Below are 26,176 nucleotides of genomic sequence, written 5' to 3' on the forward strand. Positions count from 1 at the left end.
GATAATACAAGAATATGATTCCATTTTCATTAACAGTTTACAATGTAATATCTGAGCATGGATATTAGGATTCAGCATAAAAATAACACTTACACCATCGTTAGCGAGCCTAGCCAGACGGTCAGATTGTAGAGCTTTCAAAATCTTATTGAAAAGCTTATTCTGAGAAGTAGTCCAGCCAGTTCTAAAAAGAAGCCACGAACAAGGTATTAGATAATTCTATTTTCCACACATTATCCAGAGCCGCTACTTAAGATTTCTCCAAGAATGTAAAAAAAAATGGCGCCCTGTCTCGTAATTCAAATGGCAATCCTTCTTAAATCACGTCTCGGGATGAACTGCAGTCTGAAGAAACACAGCTCCTGAGATCCGTGTCTCAACTGTCAGGAGTAAAATTATAAGCACACACACTTCTCAGGCAGCTCCAGTATGTGACAGGAGAAGTGTTAAATATTAATTATTCTTATTTTTATTCTGTACCGAGCACATGGTTTCTTGCTGACACTATCAAAAGCTATTTCTGTGTATGTAGCTCAGAGTATAAGTTAACTCCATATACAGAGGACATGTGATCTGTGTTGAACATATATAAACGTCTCTTAGGAGGGTGTGGGGGCTTTTGTCACGTGGGACGGTCACCTCCCTGCCTTCACCATCATTCTCCATGGACATGAGACAAGACACGAGGAACAACAGCTGTTAGCTACTCCATGCCATGATGACTTCAGACTTCACACAGACAGATGACTTTTACCATTCAGGACCTTGGAAAAGATGAGTAACAAGACAAGCACTGATATTTACACAATGGACACTCTGTTCGTAACTGTTTTGCTGCAATGGTGGATAATTCAATAAACCACTACTTTGTTCAGAATATCATGACATTTTTCTTTTAAAGAATAATGCACCTGGTTAAGTCTTGATTAGATATTTTTGCGCAATAACGATTTTTAACAAGAAGAAATAAATATTCTCCTTGGCTGACTGAGCAAAAATTGAGGCTGGAACAAATAAATCCTTTGTGCTCAGTCATCTTAGGAGAAGATATATTTCTTCTCCTTGGCTTACATAGGTGCTTACGATCCTGCTCCTGTCAGTTTACACACAGGTTCAAAAGCAGTGTTTCTTCAGACTGCAGTCTGCCCGTGCCCCAAAGCCATTTTATTAAATTCTCAGAAAACCCTTTTGGAGGATCTGGGCTATTTTGGTCTTAATAACCAAACATTTATTTTTATTCTTTCAACACATTTGAGGAGCCATAACTTGTATTTTTAGTAGATGCAGCTGTATGAGGTTTTTTTTGCATGTTATCCATTTGTCAGTGGCATTATTTTAATACAATGTGGGTATAAGTGCCCTACAATGTGTCATATGCTGAATTATGTGTTCTTGTGGCATTTTTTTCTCCAAATTAAAATGTTTTTATTTGGAAAACTCCCATTTTGGCATATTAAACATTATTTTAACACTCAAAAATAGGTGTTTTTTTAAACTTAGAAGATGTGGGTATGTGACCATTTGAATCCAGTTTATTATCTCGGCTTCTCAGTGTTAGGCTAGGGTCAGACGAGCATATGGCATCGGATGCGATATGCTAATGACCCTCGGCTCCTGCTCTGCTGCAAGCAGGAGCCGAGTGTCATGCGTCTGTGCTCCGAGCCCCTCGCACAGCTGTGGAGGATGTGGAGAAATGAATTTCTCCATCTCCTCCATTGTCGGGGTCAGCATATTGCACATTACTCGGATGATATCCGAGTGGTGTGAGTTGTCTAACTCACAACCATAGGCTTATATGGTGCGAGTGAGCTGAGACTCGGCTGAGTGTTGGTGACAATCGCGGCAGGCTGCGATTTCACTCTCACGTATAATACAGCCGAGCAAAAAAAAAACGGTGATGTGAGCTGCCCCAAAGATGAATGCTGGCCCGAGTGCTATGCGATGTTTTATCGCATAGAACTCATCCGTATTCATCGCTAGTGTGACCCCGGCCTTAGACAGGCAGCCTCTTTCACCACATTTCCAACAGGCTTTGATAAATGATTAAATTAAGAGGTCAAACTGTAGGGATCTGTTGCTCTACGAGCTCAGTCATACATGCGCGTGCGTACACACATTTTTTTTACATGCAAGGGTTCAATTCAAGAAAAAGTCTGAATTTTATATTTGATTTTGAGTTTTATATGCACCTTTGCAGTCATTAGAATTTATAGCCTGCATGGATTAAAAATAAATAATGCTTCACGCAATGTAAGTAGATGAACCTGGAGAATTGTGGGCTAGATAAGGAGTAAATTATTTCTGTTAGGCCTATTGAATTCATATAAGGTACCTTCACACTAAACAACTTCACAACGATATTGCTAGCGATCAGTGACGTTGCAGCGTCCTGGATAGCGATATCGTTGTGTTTGACACGCAGCAGCGATCAGGATCCTGCTGTGATGTCTTTGGTCGCTGCAGAAAGTCCAGAACTTTATTTCGTCGCTGGACTCCCTGCAGACATCGCTGAATCGGAGTGTGTGACGCCGATTCAGCGATGTCTTCACTGGTAACCAGGGTAAACATCGGGTTACTAAGCGCAGGGCCGCGCTTAGTAACCCGATGTTTACCCTGGTTACCATCGTAAAAGTAAAAAAAACAAACACTACATACTTACCTTCCGTTGTCTGTCCCCGGCGCTCTGCTTCTCTGCACTCCTCCTGCATCCTGTGTCAGCGTCGGCCAGCCGGAAAGCAGAGCGGTGACGTCACCGCTGTGCTTTCCGGCCGCTGTGCTCACAGCCAGTGCAGGAAAGCAGAGCGCCAGGGACAGACAGCTGAAGGTAAGTATGTAGTGTTTGTTTTATTTTACTTTTACGCTGGTAACCATGGTAAACATCGGGTTAGTAAGCGCGGCCCTGCGCTTAGTAACCCGATGTTTACCCTGGTTACCGGCATCGTTGGTCGCTGGAGAGCTGTCTGTGTGACAGCTCTCCAGCGACGCTGCAGCGATCCACATCGTTGTTGGTATCGCTGCAGCGTCGCTTAGTGTGAAGGTACCTTTAGAAAAACCATCGGAAAAATCTCACCTGTTTACATGATCTTCCCAGTCGTCAGGGGGTGGAGGAGCTTCAGTGTCCGTTCGTACAAAAATGACATGACGTTCACATTCATTCATAACACTTCTGGCCTTCTGGTTGTCATACAACGGCATATGGGATGGAGAGACCGTCTCAACATCAATGGAGACATCTGTTTCACTGGAAATTAACTTGATGTTACTTAGATAATACTTGAAAAAGTGGTCAATCGTGTTACTGTGCAAAGCTGAATGAATACTAAAAGAATATATCATAAGGGGTTGTCTAGTCTCATTTTGCTGAACTGATGAACAAAGAGGTGGCTCGGATGCACGGCCACCGCTGCATTATAACGAGGCATTTTAGAACCTTGCTCTTAAGTTGAGACAATTCCCTTAGAGTTTTTTTTCTGGATGCTTTTTTTTCTCCTTTTTTAAATAAAACTGTCTTCATTGAACAATAAACAAAGGGTACATAGAATATTCAGCAGCATTAGAAATGATTTGACAAATAAGACTTTTACAGTACTTTGCACCCAGGCACTCTATTATAACTGACTCCCCCTGGGCACACATCCACACCTTCATAGCACAATATCAAATCAAGCCCAACATGAATTCTGCCGCCCATTTGCTCTCTCATGTCTGTAAATTGGAAGCAACTATGAATCGGTTGGCGTATAATGTCTGGGCATTAATAAAAGAAGATCATGTAAGGAAAAAACGTTCAGTGTATTTTTCTTTATTCAGTATGGACTCTATCCAGCCCATCTTGAAGAGATCTACCTTCATAGTAATTAAGCTCAAAGAAGGAGTATTATCTCCTATCTATATGCCCTTAAATGAAGAATACTTTTGCGGGTGGCTGCCGCCCAGATAAATAAAATGCGGCGCTGCTGAACAAAAAGCCTCACCAACTGATCTTAAGGGAGAATGTTGAATATGGCCCACTCCGGAGAAAGAAAAATAGATACACCAAAGGTATTAGTGAGATGTTGCAAGAGTGGATCCCAGACCTCTCACCTGTCAATCAGTTTTCCAAGCGATGCTACAGATCGCTTGGAAAACGCTAGCATTCTGCAAGCTAATTACGCTTGCAAAACGCTAGTGTTTAGCGGGAAAACGCATGCCAATTCCACATGCGATATACAGGAGCTGCGGAATGGTCACGGAAATTTCCATGGCAATTCTGCAACGTGTGCACTTAGCCTAAAAAGTCTAAACATCACCTCATCTAGTGGGAGTATTAGTGAAGCGGGTGAAGGCATAAATCCAGTCCAGGGAGCGGCATAAGACAGCCGCTATACTGTATAGACGTACACTGTGTTCCAAATTATTATGCAACTAATATTTCCTCATATTTTCTCTAAATTACCTATCTGAATTGCAGTCATTGTTATTTTCCAGTCATCTACTATTCTAGTATAATTGCAATGTTTTGGAACAAACTGCCTATGAAAACAGTATTCTTTTTAAAAAAAATAAACCCTCAAAATGCATGATCCAAATTATTATGCACAGCAGAGTTTTCAACCTTTTTTATTTAATTTTGAACAAAAAAAATGGTCAATTGTGAAGTTATAAGCATTATCAGCTTATTACAAAATGAAATCAAACAGTTTTCAAGTGAAAACTTTATTCTAGGTGATGTTACATTTGCACATAGGACCCCTTGTTCGAAAGAAGCTTCTAAACGCTCTTGTCCATTGAATGTCAGTTTTTGGATGGTTTCTGCTTCAATTGTTTTGCACGTGGACAGAATCCCCTCCCAGAGCTGTTGCTTAGATGTGAACTGCCTCCCGCCATCATAGACACTCCTTTTGATGATGCTCCAGAGGTTCTCAATGGGGTTGAGGTCAGGGGAAGATGGTGGCCACACCATAAGTTTGTCCTCTTTTATGCCCATAGCAGCCAGAGATGCAGATGTGTTTTTTGCAGCATGAGACGGTGCGTTACCATGCATGAAAATGATCTTGCTGCAGAAAGTGCGGTTCTTCCTCAACCATGGCAGGAAATGTTAGTTTTAGAAACTCCACATAGATTATGGAGTTCATCTTTACCCCTTCAAGGATCATAAAGGGGCCGACAATCTCTCTCCCCATAATTCCAGCCCAAAACATTACTTCACCTCCTCCATGTTGGCGCCTTAGCCGTGTTTTCATGGGGTGAGTTGAAGTGAAGGACAGCATCGAGTCCAGGTGAAAAAAAAAAATCTCTCTTTATTGTGCCATAAATGCGACGTTTCAACCCAAAGGGTCTTTCTCAAGCATACATCACAATCAAACTGGCCGCCTTAAATCGGAAGTGGATAACCACCCACCAATCCTTGACCGCCCATAAAATTTACATAACAGTGTTTAGTAATCACATTAACAGTGCAAAACTCACATTCTATAAAACATATACAATTAAAAACTTTTCACATTGTCGGACATATCCCACATACCACATAATTCAATTCATAGCTATAGCGAATAACACATGTAGGAAGTCAAAAACGTAAATAAACAAAACTGTCCAATATATTAGCACCAATCACCAGGTCCTTAACCCCTTTACCCCCAAGGGTGGTTTGCACGTCAATGACCAGGCCAATTTTTACAATTCTGACCACTGTCCCTTTATGAGGTTATAACTCCGAAACGCTTCAATGGATCCTGGTGATTCTGACATTGTTTTCTCGTGACATATTGTACTTCATGATAGTGGTAAAATTTCTTTGATAGTACCTGCGTTTATTTGTGAAAAAAACGGAAATTTGGCGAAAATTTAGAAAATTTCGCAATTTTCAAACTTTGAATTTTTATGCAATTAAATCACAGAGATATGTCACACAAAATACTTAATAAGTAACATTTCCCACATGTCTCCTTTACATCAGCATAATTTTGGAACCAATTTTTTTTTTTGTTAGGGAGTTATAAGGGTTAAAAGTTGACCAGCAATTTCTCATTTTCACAACACCATTTTTTTTAGGGACCACGTCTCATTTGAAGTCATTTTGAGGGGTCTATATGATAGAAAATGCCCAAGTGTGACACCATTCTAAAAACTGCACCCCTCAAGGTGCTCAAAACCACATTCAAGAAGTTTATTAACTCTTCAGGTGTTTAATAGGAATTTTTGGAATGTTTAAATAAAAATGAACATTTAACTTTTTTTACACAAAAAATTTACTTCAGCTCCAATTTGTTTTATTTTACCAAGGGTAACAGGAGAAATTGGACCCAAAAAGTTGTTGTCCAATTTGTCCTGAGTACGCTGATACCCCATATGTGGCAGTAAACCACTGTTTGGGCGCATGGGAGAGCTCGGAAGGGAAGGAGCGCAGTTTGACTTTTCAATGCAAAATTGACAGAAATTGAGATGGGACGCCATGTTGCGTTTGGAGAGCCACTGATGTGCCTAAACATTGAAACCCCCCACAAGTGACACCATTTTGGAAAGTAGACCCCCTAAGGAACTTATCTAGAGGTGTGGTGAGCACTTTGACCCACCAAGTGCTTCACAGAAGTTTATAATGCAGAACCGTAAAAAAAAAAAATCATTTTTTCACAAAAATTATATTTTTGCCCCCAATTTTTTATTTTTCCAAGGGTAAGAGAAGAAATTGGACCTCAAAAGTTGTTGTGCAATTTCTCCTGAGTACGTCGATACCCAATGTGTGGGGGTAAACCACTGTTTGGGCGCACCGCAGAGCTTGGAAGAGAAAGAGTGCCGTTTTACTTTTTCAATGTAGAATTGGCTGGAATTGAGATCGGACGCCATGTCGCGTTTGGAGAGCCACTGATGTGCCTAAACATTGAAACCCCCCACAAGTGACACCATTTTGGAAAGTAGACCCCCTAAGGAACTTATCTGGATGTGTGGTGAGCACTTTGACCCACCAAGGGCTTCACAGAAGTTTATAATGCAGAGCCATAAAAATAAAACAAAATTTTTTTCCCACAAAAATTATTTTTTAGCCCCCAGTTTTGTATTTTCCCTAGGGTAACAGGAGAAATTGGACCCCAAAAGTTGTTGTCCAATTTGTCCTGAGTACGCTGATACCCCATATGTGGGGGGGAACCACCGTTTGGGCGCATGGGAGGGCTCGGAAGGGAAGGAGCGCCATTTGGAATGCAGACTTAGATGGAATGGTCTGCAGGCGTCACATTGCGTTTGCAGAGCCCCTAATGTACCTAAACAGTAGAAACCCCCCACAAGTGACACCATTTTGGAAAGTAGACCCCCTAAGGAACTCATCTTGATGTGTTGTGAGAGCTTTGAACCCCCAAGTATTTCACTACAGTTTATAACGCAGAGCCATGCAAATAAAAAATATTTTTTTTTCCACAAAAATTATTTTTTAGCCCCCAGTTTTGTATTTTCCCAAGGGTAACAGGAGAAATTGGTCCACAAAAGTTGTTGTCCAATTTGTCCTGAGTACGCTGATACCCCATATGTTGGGGTAAACCCCTGTTTGGGCACACAGGAGAGCTCGGAAGGGAAGGAGCACTGTTTTACTTTTTCAACGCAGAATTGGCTGGAATTGAGATCGGACGCCATGTCGTGTTTGGAGAGCCCCTGATGTGCCGAAACAGTGGAAACCCCCAATTATAACTGAAACCCTAATCTAAACACACCCCTAACCCTAATTCCAACGGTAACCCTAACCACACCTCTAACCCTGACACACCCCTAACCCTAATCCCAACCCTATTCCCAACTGTAAATGTAATCTAAACCCTAACCCTAACTTTAGCCCCAACCCTAACCCTAGCCCTAACCCTAGCCCTAACCCTAGCCCTAGCCCTAACGGGAAAATGGAAATAAATACATTTTTTTTTAATTTTCCCTAACTAAGGGGGTGATGAAGGGGGGTTTGATTTACTTTTATAGCGAGTTTTTTAGCGGATTTTTATGATTGGCAGCTGTCACACACTGAAAGACCCTTTTTATTGCAAAAAATATTTTTTGCAATACCACATTTTGAGAGCTATAATTTTTCCATATTTTGGTCCACAGAGTCATGTGAGGTCTTGTTTTTTGCGGGACGAGTTGACGTTTTTATTGAAAACATTTTTGGGCACGTGACATTTTTTGATCGCTTTTTATTCCGATTTTTGTGAAGAAGAATGACCAAAAGCCAGCTATTCATGAATTTCTATTGGGGGAGGCATTTATACCGTTCCGCGTTTGGTAAAATTGATAAATCAGTTTTATTCTTCGGGTCAGTACGATTACAGCGATACCTCATTTATATCATTTTTTTATGGTTTGGCGCTTTTATACGATAAAAACTATTTTACAGAAAAAATAATTATTTTTGCATCGCTTTATTCTCAGGACTATAACTTTTTTATTTTTTTGCTGATGATGCTGTATGGCGGCTCTTTTTTTGCGGGACAATATGACGCTTTCAGCGGTACCATGGTTATTTATATCTGTCCTTTTGATCGCGTGTTATTCCACTTTTTGTTCGGCGGTATGATAATAAAGCGTTGTTTTTTGCCTCGTTTTTTTTTTTTTTTTCTTACGGTGTTTACTGAAGGGGTTAACTAGTGGGCCAGTTTTATAGGTCGGGTCGTTACAGACGCGGCGATACTAAATATGTGTACTTTTATTGGGTTTTTTTTTTATTTAGATGAAGAAATGTATTTATGGGAATAATTTTTTTTTTTTTCATTATTTTGGAATATTTTTTTTTTTTTACACATTTGGAAAATTTTTTTTTTACTTTTTTACTTTGTCCCAGGGGGGGACATCACAGATCAGTGATCTGACAGTTTGCACAGCACTCTGTCAGATCACTGATCTGACATGCAGCGCTGCAGGCTTCACAGTGCCTGCTCTGAGCAGGCTCTGTGAAGCCACCTCCCTCCCTGCAGGACCCGGATCCGCGGCCATCTTGGATCCGGGGCTGGAGGGAGCAGGGAGGGAGGTGAGACCCTCGCAGCAACGCGATCACATCGCGTTGCTCCGGGGGTCTCAGGGAAGCCCGCAGGGAGCCCCCTCCCTGCGCGGTGCTTCCCTGCACCGCCGGCACATCGCGATCATCTTTGATCGCGGTGTGCCAGGGGTTAATGTGCCGGGGGCGGTCCGTGACCGCTCCTGGCACATAGTGCCGGATGTCAGCTGCGATAAGCAGCCGACACCCGGCCGCGATCGGCCGCACTCCCCCCGTGAGCGCGGCCGATCGGCTATGACGTACTATCCCGTCCAGGGTCAGATAAGCCCAGGGCACCTCGACGGGATAGTACGTCTAAGGTCACAGAGGGGTTAAAGGCCATATTGCGTGCGATCAGCCAATGATGTAGCTCGTATCTCTCATCACATCACCAGCAAATCAATGCTCGTGTAATAGGTCCAATCAAAGGCACCGACATGGACTTAACCTAAAGTGTCAGAACCAATCCAGGTTCACCTTATCGGAATACCTCATATGTCCACGTGATATATCACATGACCGGACTTCAGTCATCATTAGCCCAGAAAGCTTACCAATGTCACTGCATACAGAAAGCCTCTGAGCACAATGCGCATGTCCACCGGCCCCACAACTCAGCGTCACATGACTATGCATGCGGCGCCGTCATGGTTACCAAGGAGACACACCCATCGGTCACACAGAACTGTCATGCATCCTGACAGGGCAGAGCCTGGGATAACAGACCGGCATACACGGCTCAGCGCACACACAGTGCATGTCGGCAACTTTTAAAAAATACACCAAGCTTAGCTTAGATGGCTCCAACGCGCGCACTGCGCATGTCCGCGGCCTCCATAGACAGCACCACACATTAATATGTAGCGCCGCCATGGAGACCAACAAGACACGCCCACCCATCCCTTAAAAGGTACCTATTATTGTAAAGGCAGCATAGATGCGTCTATTGCATATAACGCAGAGAAGAAGAAAGTGTGTACATAAAGCCAATTACTCACAAAATGTCATATCTATGGCATATATCTAATATGCTACACTCGATCATTTATCTAAAAAGTGATTCACAATCCTTAATAATATATGCGGACCAAATAGATATAGAATAAGGCCCACATTCACAGGGACACAATTCAAGCACTTGATCGATAAGAACAAAGATGGTATATGCAGGAATCCCAAAACAAAGCAAAAAGTGAAACCCAAACACCCATTAAAAACAAACCCACACGAAGAGCCCCTCACAGAACCATTACAAGATCTTTCAGGACACACATAACTGTAGGTTATAGTCAACATTTAACCCCCCAGGTTGACGGGAGCCCAGTCTCGAAATCCATCTAAGTTCTTTTTGTTTTAATAACTTGACTCTATCCCCACCCCTTCGTAAGGGGAGTACACCATCTATAACCCTACACCTTAGTTGGCTAACAGAATGCCCACTCTCGATAAAGTGCTTGGGTATCGGTAGATCCACCATTTTTGTCCTAATGGTACTTTTATGCTTGCGGATACGTGCCTTTATTTCCATGGTGGTCTCACCCACATATGTCAGTCCACAAGGACATACAATCAGATATATCACAAAACTCGAGGTGCACGTATACCTCCTCTTGATGTATATCCTTTTACCTGTATGGGAATGATTAACCCCTTAATCCCATAAGACGTACTATCCCGTCCAGGTGACCTGGGACTTAATTCCCAGTGACGGGATAGTACGTCATATGCAATCGGCCGCGCTCACGGGGGGAGCGCGGCCGAGTGTCAGCTGACTATCGCAGCTGACATCCGGCACTATGTGCCAGGAGCAGTCACGGACCGCTCCCGGCACATTAACCCCCGGCACACCGCGATCAAACATGATCGCGATGTGCCGGCGGTACAGGGAAGCATCGCGCAGGGAGGTGAGATGTACTCACCGTGTACCGAGCGTCTTCTCCCTGCAGTCCCCGGATCCAAAATGGCCGTGGGGCTGCATCCGGGGGCTGCAGGGAGTACTTCCGGGTCGCCTGCAGGTGCTGGTAAGCCTGCAGCGATGTCAGTGAGATCGCCGATCTTACAGAGTGCTGTGCAAACTGTGAGATTGGTGATCTGTGATGTCCCCCCCTGGGACAAAGTAAAAAAAAAAAAAATTTTCCACATGTGTAAAAAAAAAAAAAAAAAAAAATTACTAAATAAATAAAAAAAATATATATATTATTCCCATAAATACATTTCTTTATCTAAAAAAAAAATAAAAAAAATAAAAGTACACATATTTAGTATCGCCGCGTCCGTAACGACCCGACCTATAAAACTGTCCCACTAGTTAACCCCTTCAGTGAAAACCGTAAGAAAAAAAAAAAAACGAGCCAAAACACAACGCTTTATTATCATACCGCCGAACAAAAAGTGGAATAACACGCAATCAAAAAGACGGATATAAATAACCATGATACCGCTGAAAACGTCATCTTGTCCCGCAAAAAACGAGCTGCCACAAAGCATAATAAGCAAAAAAATAAAAAAGTTATAGTCCTGAGAATAAAGCGATGCCAAAATTATTATTTTTTCTATAAAATAGCTTTTATCGTATAAAAGCGCCAAAACATAAAAAAATGATATAAATGAGGTATCGCTGTAATCGTACTGACCCGACGAATAAAACTGCTTCATCCACTTTACCAAGCGCGGAACGGTATAAACGCCTCCCCCAAAAGAAATTCATGAATAGCTGGTTTTTGGTCATTCTGCCTCACAAAAATCGAAATAAAAAGTGATCAAAAACTGCCACGTGTCCAAAAATGTTACCAATAAAAACGTCAACTCGTCCCGCAAAAAACAAGACCTCACATGACTCTGTGGACTCAAATATGGAAAAATTATAGGTCTCAAAATGTGGAGACGCAAAAACTTTTTTGCAATAAAAAAAAGCACATTTTAGTGTGTGACAGCTGCCAATCATAAAAATCCGATATAAAAAACGCTATAAAAGTAAATCAAACCCCCCCTTCATCACCCCCTTAGTTAGAGAAAAATAATAAAATTAAAAAAATGTATTTATTTCCATTTTCCCATCAGGGCTAGGGTTGGGGCTAGGGTTAGGGTTTGCATTATATTTACGGTTGGGATTAGGGTTGGGATTAAAATTAGGGGTGTGTCAGGGTTAGGGATACCGTTGGGATTAGGGTTACGGGTGTGTTTGGATTAGGGTTTCAGATAGAATTGGGGAGTTTCCACTGTTCAGGCACATCAGGGGCTCTCCAAACGCGACATGGCTTCCGATCTCAATTCCAGCCAATTCTGCGTTGAAAAAGTAAAACAGTGCTCCTTCCCTTCCGAGCTCTCCGGTGCGCCCAAACAGGGGTTTACCCCAACATATGGGGTATCAGCGTACTCAGGACAAATTGGACAACAACTTTTGAGGTCCAAGTTCTCTTGTTATCCTTGGGAAAATAAAAATGTGGGGGGCTAAAAATCATTTTTGTGGGAAAAATAAGATTTTTTTTATTTTCGCGGCTCTGCGTTGTAAACTGCAGTGAAACACTTGGGGGTTCAAAGTTCTCACAACACATCTAAATAAGTTCCTTGGGGGGTCTAGTTTCCAATATGGGGTCACTTGTGGGGGGTTTGTACTGTTTGGGTACATCAGGGGCTCTGCACATGCAACGTGACGCCTGCAGACCAATCCATCTAAGTCTGTATTCCAAATGGCGCTCCTTCCCTTCCGAGCTCTGCCATGCGCCCCAACAGTGCTTCCCCCCACATATGGGGTATCAGCGTACTCAGGACAAATTGGACAACAACTTGTGCCAGTGTTTCAATATTACACTCCTCAACTGACCACTTGCCGTGTTAAAAGTGGACACAAAAGGGATACGCTTATCTCTCATCTTGACCTTCTTCTTTCTCACATCAGATCTTAAGGCCCCTTCACATTAGCGACGCTGCAGCGATACCGACAACGATCCGGATCGCTGCAGCGTCGCTGTTTGGTCGCTGGAGAGCTGTCACACAGACAGCTCTCCAGCGACCAACGATGCCGGTAACCAGGGTAAACATCGGGTAACTAAGCGGAGGGCCGCGCTTAGTAACCCGATGTTTACCCTGGTTACCTTCCTAAAAGTAAAAAAAACAAACAGTACATACTTACCTACCGCTGTCTGTCCCCAGCGCTGTGCTCTGCACTCCTCCTGTACTGTCTGTGTGAGCACAGCGGCCGGAAAGCAAAGCGGTGACGTCACCGCTCTGCTTTCCGGCTGACCGACGCTCACAGCCAGTACAGGAGGAGTGCAGAGCACAGCGCCGGGGGACAGACAGCGCTAGGTAAGTATGTAGTGTTTGTTTTTTTACTTTTAGGATGGTAACCAGGGTAAACATCGGGTTACTAAGTGCAGCCCTGCGCTTAGTTACCCGATGTTTACCCTGGTTACCAATGAAGACATCGCTGGATCGGTGTCACACACGCCGATCCAGCGATGTCCACGGGAGATCCAGCGACGAAATAAAGTTCTGGACTTTCTTCAGCGACCAACGATCTCCCAGCAGGGGCCTGATCGTTGGTCGCTGTCACACATAACGATTTTATTAACGATATCGTTGCTACGTCACAAAAAGCAACGATATCGTTAACAATATCGTTATGTGTGAAGGTACCTTTAAGGTTTCTTTTGCCTTTCTCATATGTTCCTTAACACCACCCTCCAGGTAGCCCCTATACAAAAATTTATTGCACATCTCCTCCATTCTAGGGTTTAGGAGTGCGTCATCAGAAATAATTTTACACACTGAGCATCTGGCTCCAGGGTAAAGATTCAACCATCCTTCTTGGGTGATGACTATTAAATTGTAGTAGGCTATTCCTATCCGTGTTTTTCACAAACAAATCAGTTTTTAAAGTAGACCCATCTTTATATCCTACCGTGTCTAGAAATTGGACACGTTCATAGGAATGTGTCACTGTGAAGCCAAGTTCAGGAAAAATACTATTCAATTCATGATGAAAGTCTAGGAGTTCACTAAGGCTACGTTCACATTAGCGTTACGCTAATGTGCGTCGCTGTTGCGTCGGCGACGCAGCGGCGACGCGCCCCTATGTTTAACATAGGGGACGCGTGCGTTTTTTGTTTGCGTTTTTCGACATGTGCGTCGTTTTCGACGCTAGCGTCGGACGCACGAAAATGCAACAAGTTGCATTTTTCGTGCGTCCGATTTTCGTCAAAAAACGACGCACGCGTCGCAAAACGCAGCGTTTTTGCGCGCGTTTTTGGTGCGTCGCGCGTTGCGTCGCCGACGCAATGGCGCGCAACGCTAATGTGAACGTGGCCTAAGCTGCCCCTCCCACACTACAAACACATCATCGATGTAGGGCCACCAGGCCCGGACAAGGGGCCAAAACCAGGAGACATACACGTGCTGGTCCTCCAGTACCGCCATGAAGATGTTAGCATAAGTTGGGGCCACATTGGACCCCATGGCGGTACCCCTCAGCTGCAGGTAGTAATCATCACCAAATAGGAAATAGTTCCTTCTGAGGATGAACTCCAGCAGCTGGAGGACCAGACGTGCACGGTCTGGCCCCACGTTCAAGCCCGATAGCACCACATCCACGGCTGCCAAACCCTTGTCGTGCTCTATAGAGGTATACAAAGAGACCACGTCAAAGGACACCAATATCGTATTAGACGTTACATTTAGATTTTCAATTTTATCCAAAAAATCATCAGTGTCACGTATATACGACTTAGCCATTGAGGCAAATCTACGCAATACCTTATCTAGAAAAATCGCCACCTTACTAAAAAATGGAGCCCCTGCCCGACACAATCGGGCGACTTGGAGGATTCAAATAGTCCTTATGTATTTTGGGTAAAATATATATCAATGGTTTAACAGGGCAATCAGTCACCAAGTATTCAGACAGCTTAGAGTCCATAAGGCCATCGGTCAAGGCCTCATTGACTATAAGCTGCAACTCCTTCTGGAAACGCACTGTAGGGTCCCCAGCCAATTTACAATAGACGTCATTCGCCAAATGGCGTAATATCTCAACTTTATATTTGTCAGAGTCCATCACAACAACCGCCCCACCTTTAGCGGCGGCTTTTATCGTGATTAATGTATTTCTGGATAGATTGTCTAAGGCTCTTTTCTCATCCATAGTGAGATTATGTTGACTACGGTTCCTATAAGTCTTTCTCAACATTTCAAATTCTCTTTCCACCAGCGTAATATAAGCTTCCACATGATTTTTAATAGGGGGCTGGAAGTCACTTATACCATATAGACCAACACCCTGCAACGAAAAAACATCACTACCACTATCATCAGACAATGTTTTCATGGGGTGTCCATCAACCAGCCATCCTCCACTCCATCTATCTGGACCATCGAGCACGGCACTCATGGGTGAACAAAACAGTTTGGAAGTCAGTCTTCATGTATCGTTTGGCCCACTGGAGCCGTTTCTGCTTGTGTGTAGTGGATAGAGGTGGTCGACAGGATGGCTTACGCACAGCTGCAAACCTCTGAAGGACCCTGCATCTTGTTGTTCTGGGGACGTTAGAGGCACCAGCAGCTTCAAAAACTTGTCTGCTGCTATGACAAGGCATTTTTGCAGCTGCTCTTTTAACCTTACGCAACTGCCTGTTGGAAAGAGTCCTCAATTTTTCCTTTTCAGGGCGCACACGTGTGTGCTGGGAATCAGCTACATACTTCTTGATTGTGCAATGATCACGATGAAGCGTCTTGGCAATGTTGATTGTAGTCATGCCTTGACCTAAATACTCCACAATTTGTTGCTTCTCAGCAGCCGACACATCATTTTTCTTTCCCATTTTGGCCAAAAATGTAGGCTGCGTAATAATGTGGAACAGCCTTCTTAAGTAGTCTTGCCTTTATTTGGACACACCTGCCAAAATAATTTGCACAGGTATCTGCAATTGCTTTCAGTGATATAAAGAGCCCTGACACACATCATCAATGAGTTTAAATGACAAACAAAAAAATTATAACCTTATCACTCCTAAACTCTTTGTGCATAATAATTTGGAACACAGTGTATATTAGGTAGATGAAGGCCACCTAAGGATTTTCTTGGATACTTTGTAGGCTATGGGCACATGTTCAGGAATGTCTGCAGAATTTTACTGAACAAAACTGGACTTTTTCAGCAGGAAATCCGCATGCGTTTTTTTTTTTTTTTTTTTTTTGCACATTTTCACGTTTATTTTCGGAGCTTCCCAATGCAATAATATAGCGGCAAAAACACAAAAAATCCGCAAAATTAATGAACATGCTGCGTTTACCGCAATGCGTTTTTTTCATGGAAAAAAACACAGCATGTGCACAAAAATTGCGGAATGCATTGAAATGATGGGACGCTTAATGTAAGCTTTTTTTTAGCATTTTTCCTGCGGAAAACGGACGAAAAAAACGCAAAAAATCCTGAACGTGTTGACATAGCCTTAAAAGGTAAAAAAAAAAAAAACTAACACCAACAGATCCCACCAGTATAGTTCATTATATTATTTTCTGGTGTATATACTTAATGTAGAGAAAATGAGATATAAGTGTAGTCTGATTTTTACTGTGAAATGTATGGGGATTTGCCCAGAAGTCATACACTTTGTTAGAGGTGTATACAACAACGTCCACACAATCTGAAATCCCAGCTCTAGAAAAGGAACTTGCAACTTACACTGCACTCTCTTGTTGTCTCCGCGGAGTAATGAAAAGTGTTCGAGTGGGACGGGCATTACTGGCATCTGGGTGGGCCGTCCATGGTTTTGCGTAACTGTGGTCAAGAAAAACCAAGTCCAACTCTCGCTCATGTACAGACAACTGAAAGAGGAGAGACGTGCCCATTCTTCTAAAAGATTGTAAGTCTCGATCACTTGTCCTATGTGTCATCTTTATTACTCCACAGACCCAGGGTATGCAGAAAGCACAACACAAATCCTGTTACAAAAGAAACAACAAAATACGAGTTTTAGCCATACAATTTCCAGCAGATTTCAAAATGCAAATTGCCTACATTATAATTTTAGATAAAATACCTTGTAAAAATCCAAGCTCCCCTGATTTTAACACCTTATTCCGTTTTGCGCGGCCTCGTTCCACTGCAGAGATATTCACATTTGTTGCTTTTGGAGAATATATGAAATCTCTTTTTGTAGAGCAACTGGGGAGTTTTCAAAGAGGCCGTGCGCTTTCACCCCTCCATCTCAGATAATGCCAATCTCAGCTTGGCACTGGAGACTGCTTGATCTGCTGCGGAGCTGTGACATTGTGTGAAAGGGAGGTGTGAAAGTGACGTACCCAGAGAAAACGCAGAAAAGACAGCCGATTGAATACAAATAGAGATTTCACATATTATGCTCCAAAAGTAATAAATGAGAATATCTCTGTAAGGCTAGGTTCCCATTGCGTTAGGGCAATCCGTTAAGCGCATAGCGCTAGCGGATTGCGCTAACGCAATGTTTATTTTCGGGCCGCGTTCGCCGTCCCCGCTAGCGCAGATCCCCGATCTGCGCTAGTGAGGACCGGACCTCGTACACTGCAAGCAGCGTCCGAGGTCCGTCACAAAAGAACGGCACATCGCTAGCGCGTGCTGAAAATGGCACGCGCTAGCAATGCGCCCCAGGGAGAAATAACATTGCTGTCAATGGGTGCGCTAACGGACCCGTTGCACGGCGTTAATTGTGACATTTTCGCCGTGCAACGTTGTTCGTTAGCGTTAAACCATTAACGCAATGTGAACCTAGCCTAATGGAGCAACGCAGCACAAAAAGGAATGTGGCAGAATCAGGGAACCTCTTTTTTAGGCTATGTGCACACGTAGGAAATGTGGTGCAGAATTTTCTGCACTAAATCTGCATCTGCAGATTTGATGCAGTTTCTGTGCAGTTTCTGCGCAGTTTCTGTGCAGTTTCTGCGCAGTTTTTGCGCAGTTTCTGTGCAGTACAATGTAAATCAATGAGAAAAGAAAAAAGCTGTGCACATGGTGCAGAAAAATCTGCGCAGAAACGCTGCAGAACTGCACAAAAGAAGCGACGTGCACTTCTTTGAAATCTGCAGTGTTTCTGCGCAGATTTTTCTGCACCATGTGCACAGCTTTTTTCTTTTCTCATTGATTTACATTGTGCTGTAAATCACAGTGCAGTTCTGCAGCGTTTCTGCAGCAGAAAAATCTGCTGCAGTTCTGCACTAAATCTGCATCGTGTGCACATACCCTAAAGCAACTAAAGGGACTCTGGCAGTACAGAATGACTGTTCACACCAAATACAGACACTGCCAATCGTTTATATACACCTTTCCACCTGTTTTCCATCTATCTCTGCGCTTCTCTGGCTCTATGAAGCCAGAGCTGTCAAAAGAAGTGTGTGGGGAAGTGTAGATTGAGGGAAACCATTGAGGAAAGTGTATGTAAATGACTGTAAATTCCCTATCAGTATGTCTTTGGAGTGTGGGAGGAAAACCAAGTAAATACGGGGAGAACATACAAAACTCATTACAGATGTTGTCCTTGGTTGGATTTGAATCCAGAACCCCAGCACTGCAAATCTGTAGCGCTAACCACTGAGCCACCGTTTTGTCCTTTACCTATTAATATGGGCATACAGGTGACAGAAATGTTAAACTAGTCCTAGCTGTATGCCCACATCTTCGGTCTCATTGTTGAGAAATCATATTTTATTCCTGTATTCTAATGATTTCTTCCAGGCCCCAGGGCATGTTGTACCTGGAAGAAATCTCGGCCTCCTGTCTTCATTATCATACACCTCCCCCCATCAGTGCCACAGTGCCTTGTGACGTGTAATGGTGGCACCTGTGCACTGAAATAGTGCTATTATTTAATACTTATTCCGCCTTTCTATGGGCATTTGCTTCAGCGTCCTTTTGCGCAAGCGAGTCACTGTTACTTCCATTACAGTGATAAGATCCTCTTCCCGCCATGCATACATGGGTGACAGGGGCATCAGAAATCGTATGGTACCTAACTATGCAGGGAGAAAGGAAGTGGGGAGAGCACCCTATCGCCATGCATGCCGGCGCCTGCGCAGAAGAACACTGAAGTCAAGGCCCATAGAAGTGTAGAATAGGTGCTGTATAATCGCGCTATTGCAGGAGCGGGATTGCGGGGCCACCACTGCACGTTATAGGGCACTGTGACGCTGATGGGAGGTGGTTGGTATGATAATAAAGACAGGAAGCAGAGATTTCTTCTAGGCACTGCACGCCCCGAAGCCAGGAAGAAATCATTAGCAGACAAAAATAAAATATGATTTCCCAACAAGACCGCAAATATGAGGGCTATAGGTAGGATTAGTTTAACATTTCTATCACCTGTATGCCCATATTAAAAGGCTATATATGTCCCAAGGGGTGACTAATTCCTTTTACTTCCTCCCGGCAGCCTCGGACTTTCAGTCATGGGGGGGTGGGGGTCAGAGCAGCGTCAGTCACCTTCAGCACACCGACAATGCTCAGCAAGTCCCGCTCCACATGTCTTCATTGGATATGCCAACCACCACCAGCCACAGATAACCTTGACAAAAGCCAGCATGACGGAAATGTTGGACATTATCTGTACATATTTGTTGGGAATGAATTAAAGTATCACTTTATGCAAATGAAACCTACTTTTTCTACATTATTTTGTCCCAAAAGTTTTCACTGAATATCATTTGCTGTCCGCGTCAGAGGCTTCCAACCCAGAGTCATTGACTACATACAGTGGGACAAACTCCTCGGACCTTTTTTCTGGCCCTGTCTATCTTTTATTCAGGACACAGGCAGTCCACGGGTTATAGAACAGATAGGTTCTGTAGGGTTTTGTAAGGTTTATTTGTAACCTGAATTTGTATACAAGTTGGAATACGGCTGAAAAATACCCCAATACTTCATGGCTGATCTGCCTTCTCCTGCTTAATGGCACGCAGCAAAAGGTCAAGCTGGAGAAGGTGGCACAGGGCAGGGAATAGAGAGATGCTTGGCAAGTGCCAAGTATGAACAAGAAAATTCAGCACCGCCAAAGGAATTGAAGTTTATTTAAAAAAAAAAAAATTATACTTTATTGACACAATGTAAAAAACATTTGCTACCAGGTTCTGAATGAACTTGAGCCTCATTTGCATACCAAAAAGGATTGGCCATGTAAAGATATTGCTGGACTTTTCTTTAAAGGGAACCTGTCACCTCCAAAATCAAAGGCGAGCTAAGCCCACCGGCATCAGGGGCTTATCTACAGCATTCTGTAATGCTGTAGATAAGCCCCCGATGTAACCTGAAAGATGAGAAAAAGAGGTTAGATTATACTCACCCAGGGGCGGTCCGGGTCTGATGGGCGGGTGGTCCAGTCCCTCCCATCTTACAATAACATCCTCTTCTTGTCTTCACGCTGCGGCTCCGGCGCAGGTTTACTTTGTCTTCCCTGTTGAGGGCAGAGCAAAGTACTGCAGTGCGCAGGTGCCAGGAAAGGTCAGAGAGGCTCAGTGCCTCCCCTGGTGACATTTTCTCATCTTTCAGGATACATTGGGGGCTTATCTACAGCATTTCAGAATGGTGTAGATAAGCCCTGATGCCGGTGGCCTTAGCTCACCTTCGATTTTGGGAGTGACAGGTTCCCTTTAAAGAGCTACATGCTCATACAAAGTTTGGAGGTGAATTCCTGCTTTCAGATTGACTGTAATGGGCTTATGATACTGATGACCTATTCAGCCTAAGGGTGCAGTCAGACGGCTGGCTAAATCGGACTGAGATCACAACGCAGTGCACTGGCGGCTCTCCTGAGTGTGACAGCTGCACAAAAATATGGTGGGATGGCAGCTCTCCCAAGCGTGACAGCTGCAAAGAAATATATGAAGCAGGCACACTTGGCTTGAGAGACCGGCCAGCCCGTCCGAGCATCACGTTCCGACCTTGGTCCGATTCGTACGGCCATATGACTGCATGATAAGGAGAAGTCATGGATATCATTTGGGTGGAATCTGACGCCCAGCACGCCCACCGATCAGCGGCTTTCAGCTGCATAGGTGGCCGATGTGTACAGTGAGCGAAGAGGACACACCACAGCGTCACGGACAGCGCAGCACCACTCACTGGTAGAGGCCGCTGCGGCTCTGCCCCTACCAGAGCAAGAACTGAGCTACAGATCTGGAACACAAAGCGAACACAAGCAGACAGGCGGCTTGGAAGAAAGCCGGGTCCTGATAAAACCAAAAATCGATGACCAAACCAAATGATCAGCTTAAAGGGGTTGTTCCGCCTTAGGCTACAAGTCTGCAGTTACTTTACATGACTCGTCTGGTGAATCCTCACCTCACATGCACTGCATGCTGTCACGTTATGTGTTTTGCACGCATGCAGTCACGTTATGTGTTTTGCACGCATGCTGTCACGTTATGTACGCATGCAGTCACGTTATGTGTTTTGCACGCATGCAGTCACGTTATGTACGCATGCAGTCACGTTATGTGTTTTGCACGCATGCAGTCACATGCCGACTAAACGTGTGCGGCCTCCCTCAGACTGGACATGTCTAGTCAGATTGTGGCTGCAACTATGCAAATCACATACTTGTAGCCCAACGCTGGAGAACCCCTTCATGACAGATAACCACACCAAGCTCATTAATGGGAGCAGAGTGGCAGCACCGGAGACCGGCCACTACTCACTACCCATGGTCAGCGGATTGGGGGGTGCTGGGACCCCACTACGATACTGATGACTTCTCCCCAGCACTGCTCATCTGTGTGTCCGCCCATTGTTATGGCTTCTAGTCACGTGCCGGTCACCACAGCCGGTCAGTGCCGTGATGGACTCCCTCCGGTATGGACGGAGCAGGCAGCGCGGCGGGCGCACAATCCCCGCCTGCTGCATCATTAGGTAAACACGTAACCGGATCAGTGCGCAGCGGCCGCACAGTGCGGGAGCGACTGCGCCACATATCACATGCACAACCGCGTCATTCACCACCTCTCCCGTATCACTGCGCGCTCACCTTCCGGGATTACTTATTTCTCCGCTTCATTATGGTGCGCGTTAGCTCCGCCTACTGCTCACAGTCGCTCAGCTCGGTCTACCGGTGGCTCAGGCCTCAGCACGTCGCTGGAACGTGCACACGTCCAGGGGGCGGGACTGTGCGTGTGACGTCACGCTGGTTGAGGCGGGAAATATGAGGGGAGGAGCTGCAGTATAAATAGTGGCGTGCAGCTGCGATAATTAATTACCATAGATAGCACTCAGCTGTTGGCACAACAGGCTCACACTAGGACGTGTCGTGGGCGCTGTGTGGCCACAAATACTTTTTTTAGTTGTGTTTTTGTTTATATTTAGATACGGAATTCATAAGGTTGTGAAAACTGCGTCCTTTTCTATTGTACTGAGCCAGTCTGTGTGTGGTCCTACCTAAAGAGCCGCTTAGACGTTTTCCAAGCGGTTTCTGAGGGGGATTTTGCAGCAGAGTCGACCTCCATGTGAACAGAGCCTTAGTTTCACTGCACACAGTGTCTGCAGTGTTTTCATGGTGGTTTTATTCCTCAGCTCTGGTTTTGCACAGCATTGCCTAATAAGGGGATAGCGCCCCCCAATGGCATAGCTAACACCCTGTGGCATCGGTCCTGACTGGTTTGGGAAGCAGTTGGGCAAATTAACCACTTAGATGCCGCTGTTAATCCCCACGATTGTTTGACGACACACTATCAGTATTTGGTCAGTATTATACATCAGTATTTGGAAGCCAAACCCAGGAGTGGGTGATAAATGCAGAAGTGGTGCATATGTTTCTATTATACTTTTCCTCTAATTGTTCCACTCCTGGTTTTGGCTACAAATACTGAGGTAAAATACTGACCAAATACTGCTAGTGTGACGGCAGCCTTTCTATTGCAACCCAGATCATCTGATGATCTATCAGCAGCAGGATCTGACAGGATGAGTCTGGAAGTGACAACTCTCATGGGACCGGTGATCAAAGTGAAACATCTGTCTCACAGTGGCACTAAATTAAAAAAAAAAAAGGTAGATAAAATGTGTAAAAAAGGAGAATTCTCCCCCAAAAATCACGAAAAGCTATTTTGCAACTAAAATCACAGCTTTTGTGTAAAAAAATGTTTTTTTAAAAAGTGCACATAATTGGTATCCCTAAGTCCGGAATTACCTGAGCTATAAAACTGTCACATTATTTATCCCAACAAAACAGAAATGAACATAAACTACTCACAAAGAGTTAGGGCTTTCGGGGGAACTTTATGGAAAATATAAACCGTTCACGCTACAATGATATTTTCTCATAAAAGTCAGAAATTTAAGTAGAAGCAGCAATGTTGACTTAACTCATCTCAAACAATTAATTGAAACAAAAGCCAACAACATTGGCCCATACAGAAAATGTCAGTGTCTCCATAATATGTCATGTGGCCTCGAGCATCAATTACAGCTTGAGGATGACGTCTTATGCTGATCACAAGTGGAGTTATTGTTTGCTGAGGCATGGCATCCCACTCTTCTTAAAGGCTGGCCCTCAGGTCATTAAGGTTCTGGGGTACAGAGTTTTGAGCCTCTACATGGTGACTCAGCTGATCCCATAGGTTTTCTATGGGATTCATGTCTGGAGAAAGTGCAGGCCACTCCATAAAGTACGGGATGACAAGCTGTCTTTCCCTCAGCCACTCCTTTTAGTATTGACCGGGTACTGTCTCCCGATACAACCCCCTCATTCCCAGTACACCCTCTCCTTATTAGTCACGGAAATGGGCGTCTCGGCGAGGTGTCTCAAACTCTCCAGGCTCGCATCGGAGTCCAGAGCAGCCTGGAACTCCTGGCAAGGGGCAGCCAGAAGTGACGTCGGTCCCTTCCCAACGGGAACCCTCTGGGATTTGCTCTGGGTCCATCACTGGTTCAGTCACCCCTGTGACTGAAGAGGGTCCAGAAGGCAGAACGTTATCTGCGTTCCGGCACTCTCACTGCGGGTGACAGCAGCTACATAGGTTGTCTCCCCGGGGATTTCCACAGACCATTCAGCCGGCACTGCTATGGGTACTACCTCCCACCCCCAACATCTCAGTAGCAGTGCTATATATGGGGCAGTTACCCTCCTCTGTGGCACTGGTCAGTTGTACGGTATCACCTTCCTCACGGTTCCCATGCATCTCCCCATTTCCCATTGCACCATCGCTTGCTCCTGTTAGGGGTTCCTCAGCCGTCCCACCCCACAGAGTGGTGTGGCTGAGCACTCCTGCACCTGTGGACACATCATCATTAGGAGATAAACGGTTAGCAGGTGACCGCGACGTCACAAAGGTCCTTCGCGGCGGGCAATGCATTCCTGGGAACGGAAGCCGCCACTGAGAACCGGAAGAACTCCTGGGGCCGTCGGAAGTAGAAGGTGCGGCCAGGACAGGAAGCAGCGCCAGCCAGCGAGGGAGCCAGGTGAGTATTTTAAGAACAGCGGGCGGGCGCACAGGGGGTGGGAGGGGGGTGGGGACATGGATCTTTATTTTAAACACGAGAAACAAAAAAAAAAGGAATATTCATATCTTCTCTACAGCAAACGCTGCTGCAGAGAAGATATCAATGGCGGCTTCAGCACCTGATGCAGGGGACAGCGCTAAACTTTAACGCTGTCTCCTGCACGGTGCGTGTGGTTCCCAGTGGGCACACGGGCGGCACACGTGTGCCACACTGATGTGCCACAGAAACGCACGGGCACACGAACACGGATAATTCCAGTACCGATTTTTCCGGTACTGGAATTATCTGGACGTGTGGGACTGGCCTTAGATAAAGTGAATAATTGTTTAATCCTTGCTCTGCGCTTCTGTGTCACTGCATTTGTGTACATGTGTTACACATTTCCTCTCAACTGGATATAAAAATGCTTTGCTAGAGAATGTGAAAAGCAACCAGCCATTGAATCTTCTTGTTTTTTAATAATAAAAAAAAAATAATAATAATAATAAAAAAACTTTGCTTTGAATGTGATAAAAAAAATTATATTTTAACCCCTTTCTGACATCAGACGTAATAATCTGTCCCCCGTGATCTCGGCCTATTTGACCCGGGACAGGTAATTACATCTGAGAGATCGCCAGATCACGTTGGTTGCCAAGGGGACACCGATGCTCCGCTCTGTTCAGCTATAGCAGCCATCTCTTTTATTTAATGCAACCGCATTTCTTAATAATGCATCACCAATGGTTTAGTAAAAAATCTAATCCGCTTATACAGGCATTCGGTGCAATGGATATGAATAATCACAGTTTATAGTGGAAACACCGCTCCTCTCAAGGAGCAACCGGACCTAATAGTAATAGATCTCATCAACCATTATTCTATCAATGTTAGCATAAATCTAAAGAAATAATGCATTCATAAAGCAATTGGACAGATATAAAATATCCTAAATATCGGTATATACGTCAAGATAACAGTTCAAATGGGACATGAAAGATAAGCTTGGCACTTAGTGGGATGCAGTGAAAAGGATTTTAATAAGGAGAGTACATACAGAGTGACGTTTCGGTCAAACATTGACCTTCATCAATGTACTGTAACAGGAAAAGGCGATAACAAAAATCAAAAAAATAAAGTATTTACAATATAAGTCCATACATAGGTCAAAAGGTAAATAAGCAGGTCTATTTTTCATAAATGTGTTCACATAAATAGCAGTATCCGGTTATAATGTATACATGGATAGATAACCGTTATTCCAAGCATCATAGAACATCCTAGCATAGAATGAACAATAGTACTGCTAAGTGAGGTCAGTGTGCGTGATATTATATTAGTAGGACCAGTGTACCATATATATAGGGGAAATGGAAAGGTACCTACCCTCTCAAAAAACCACAGAATGAATTGGGTCACTCTGGTGATCATAAGTAGAAACCTAAAGCAGCATAAGGGGGAATGGGCCACAGTTACATAAGAACGGACCACTAGTGCCCTGCCAGTGTGGTGCCACATACAGAATTACATACCCTGCCAGCTGCAGAGAAATGGAAGAGAGGATGGATGGCACTGTGGGGTTAAAACAGTCACTGTGAGCTAAATGCAGAGTATGCAGGAGCGGTATCTCCGGTGTATATCTCTATCACTTACCAGGTGCCAAAGGTGGAAGCGGACGCGGTTTCCGCCGCTAGTCCAGGGAGTGACAGAGGTATGTGGCACTTTACATAGGTAAACAGTGAATATAATATCAC

The 26,176-nt window shown here is 44.2% G+C and overlaps 1 protein-coding gene across 4 annotated transcripts in view; it reads right to left on the reverse strand.

The window, feature by feature from the left end:
• Nucleotides 1–22,101, reverse strand: part of KANSL3 (KAT8 regulatory NSL complex subunit 3) — a 170,791-nt gene extending 148,690 nt beyond the window's left edge. For 3 of the 4 annotated variants that reach the window (XM_069766622.1, XM_069766621.1, XM_069766620.1), the window contains exons 1-4: nucleotides 21,973–22,101; nucleotides 16,668–16,927; nucleotides 3,071–3,241; nucleotides 94–184 (exon numbers count right to left, since the gene is read on the reverse strand). In XM_069766622.1, coding sequence (XP_069622723.1) covers nucleotides 94–184; nucleotides 3,071–3,241; nucleotides 16,668–16,879 — 474 coding nt within the window. In that variant the 5' untranslated portion in view covers nucleotides 16,880–16,927; nucleotides 21,973–22,101. The remainder of the gene's footprint in view (nucleotides 1–93; nucleotides 185–3,070; nucleotides 3,242–16,667; nucleotides 16,928–21,972) is intronic. The other variant, XM_069766623.1, reaches the window with a different exon arrangement.
• Between the last annotated feature and the right edge of the window lie 4,075 nt (nucleotides 22,102–26,176).

Source organism: Ranitomeya imitator, chromosome 4 (assembly GCF_032444005.1).
Source record: "Ranitomeya imitator isolate aRanImi1 chromosome 4, aRanImi1.pri, whole genome shotgun sequence".
NCBI lineage: Eukaryota > Metazoa > Chordata > Amphibia > Anura > Dendrobatidae > Ranitomeya > Ranitomeya imitator.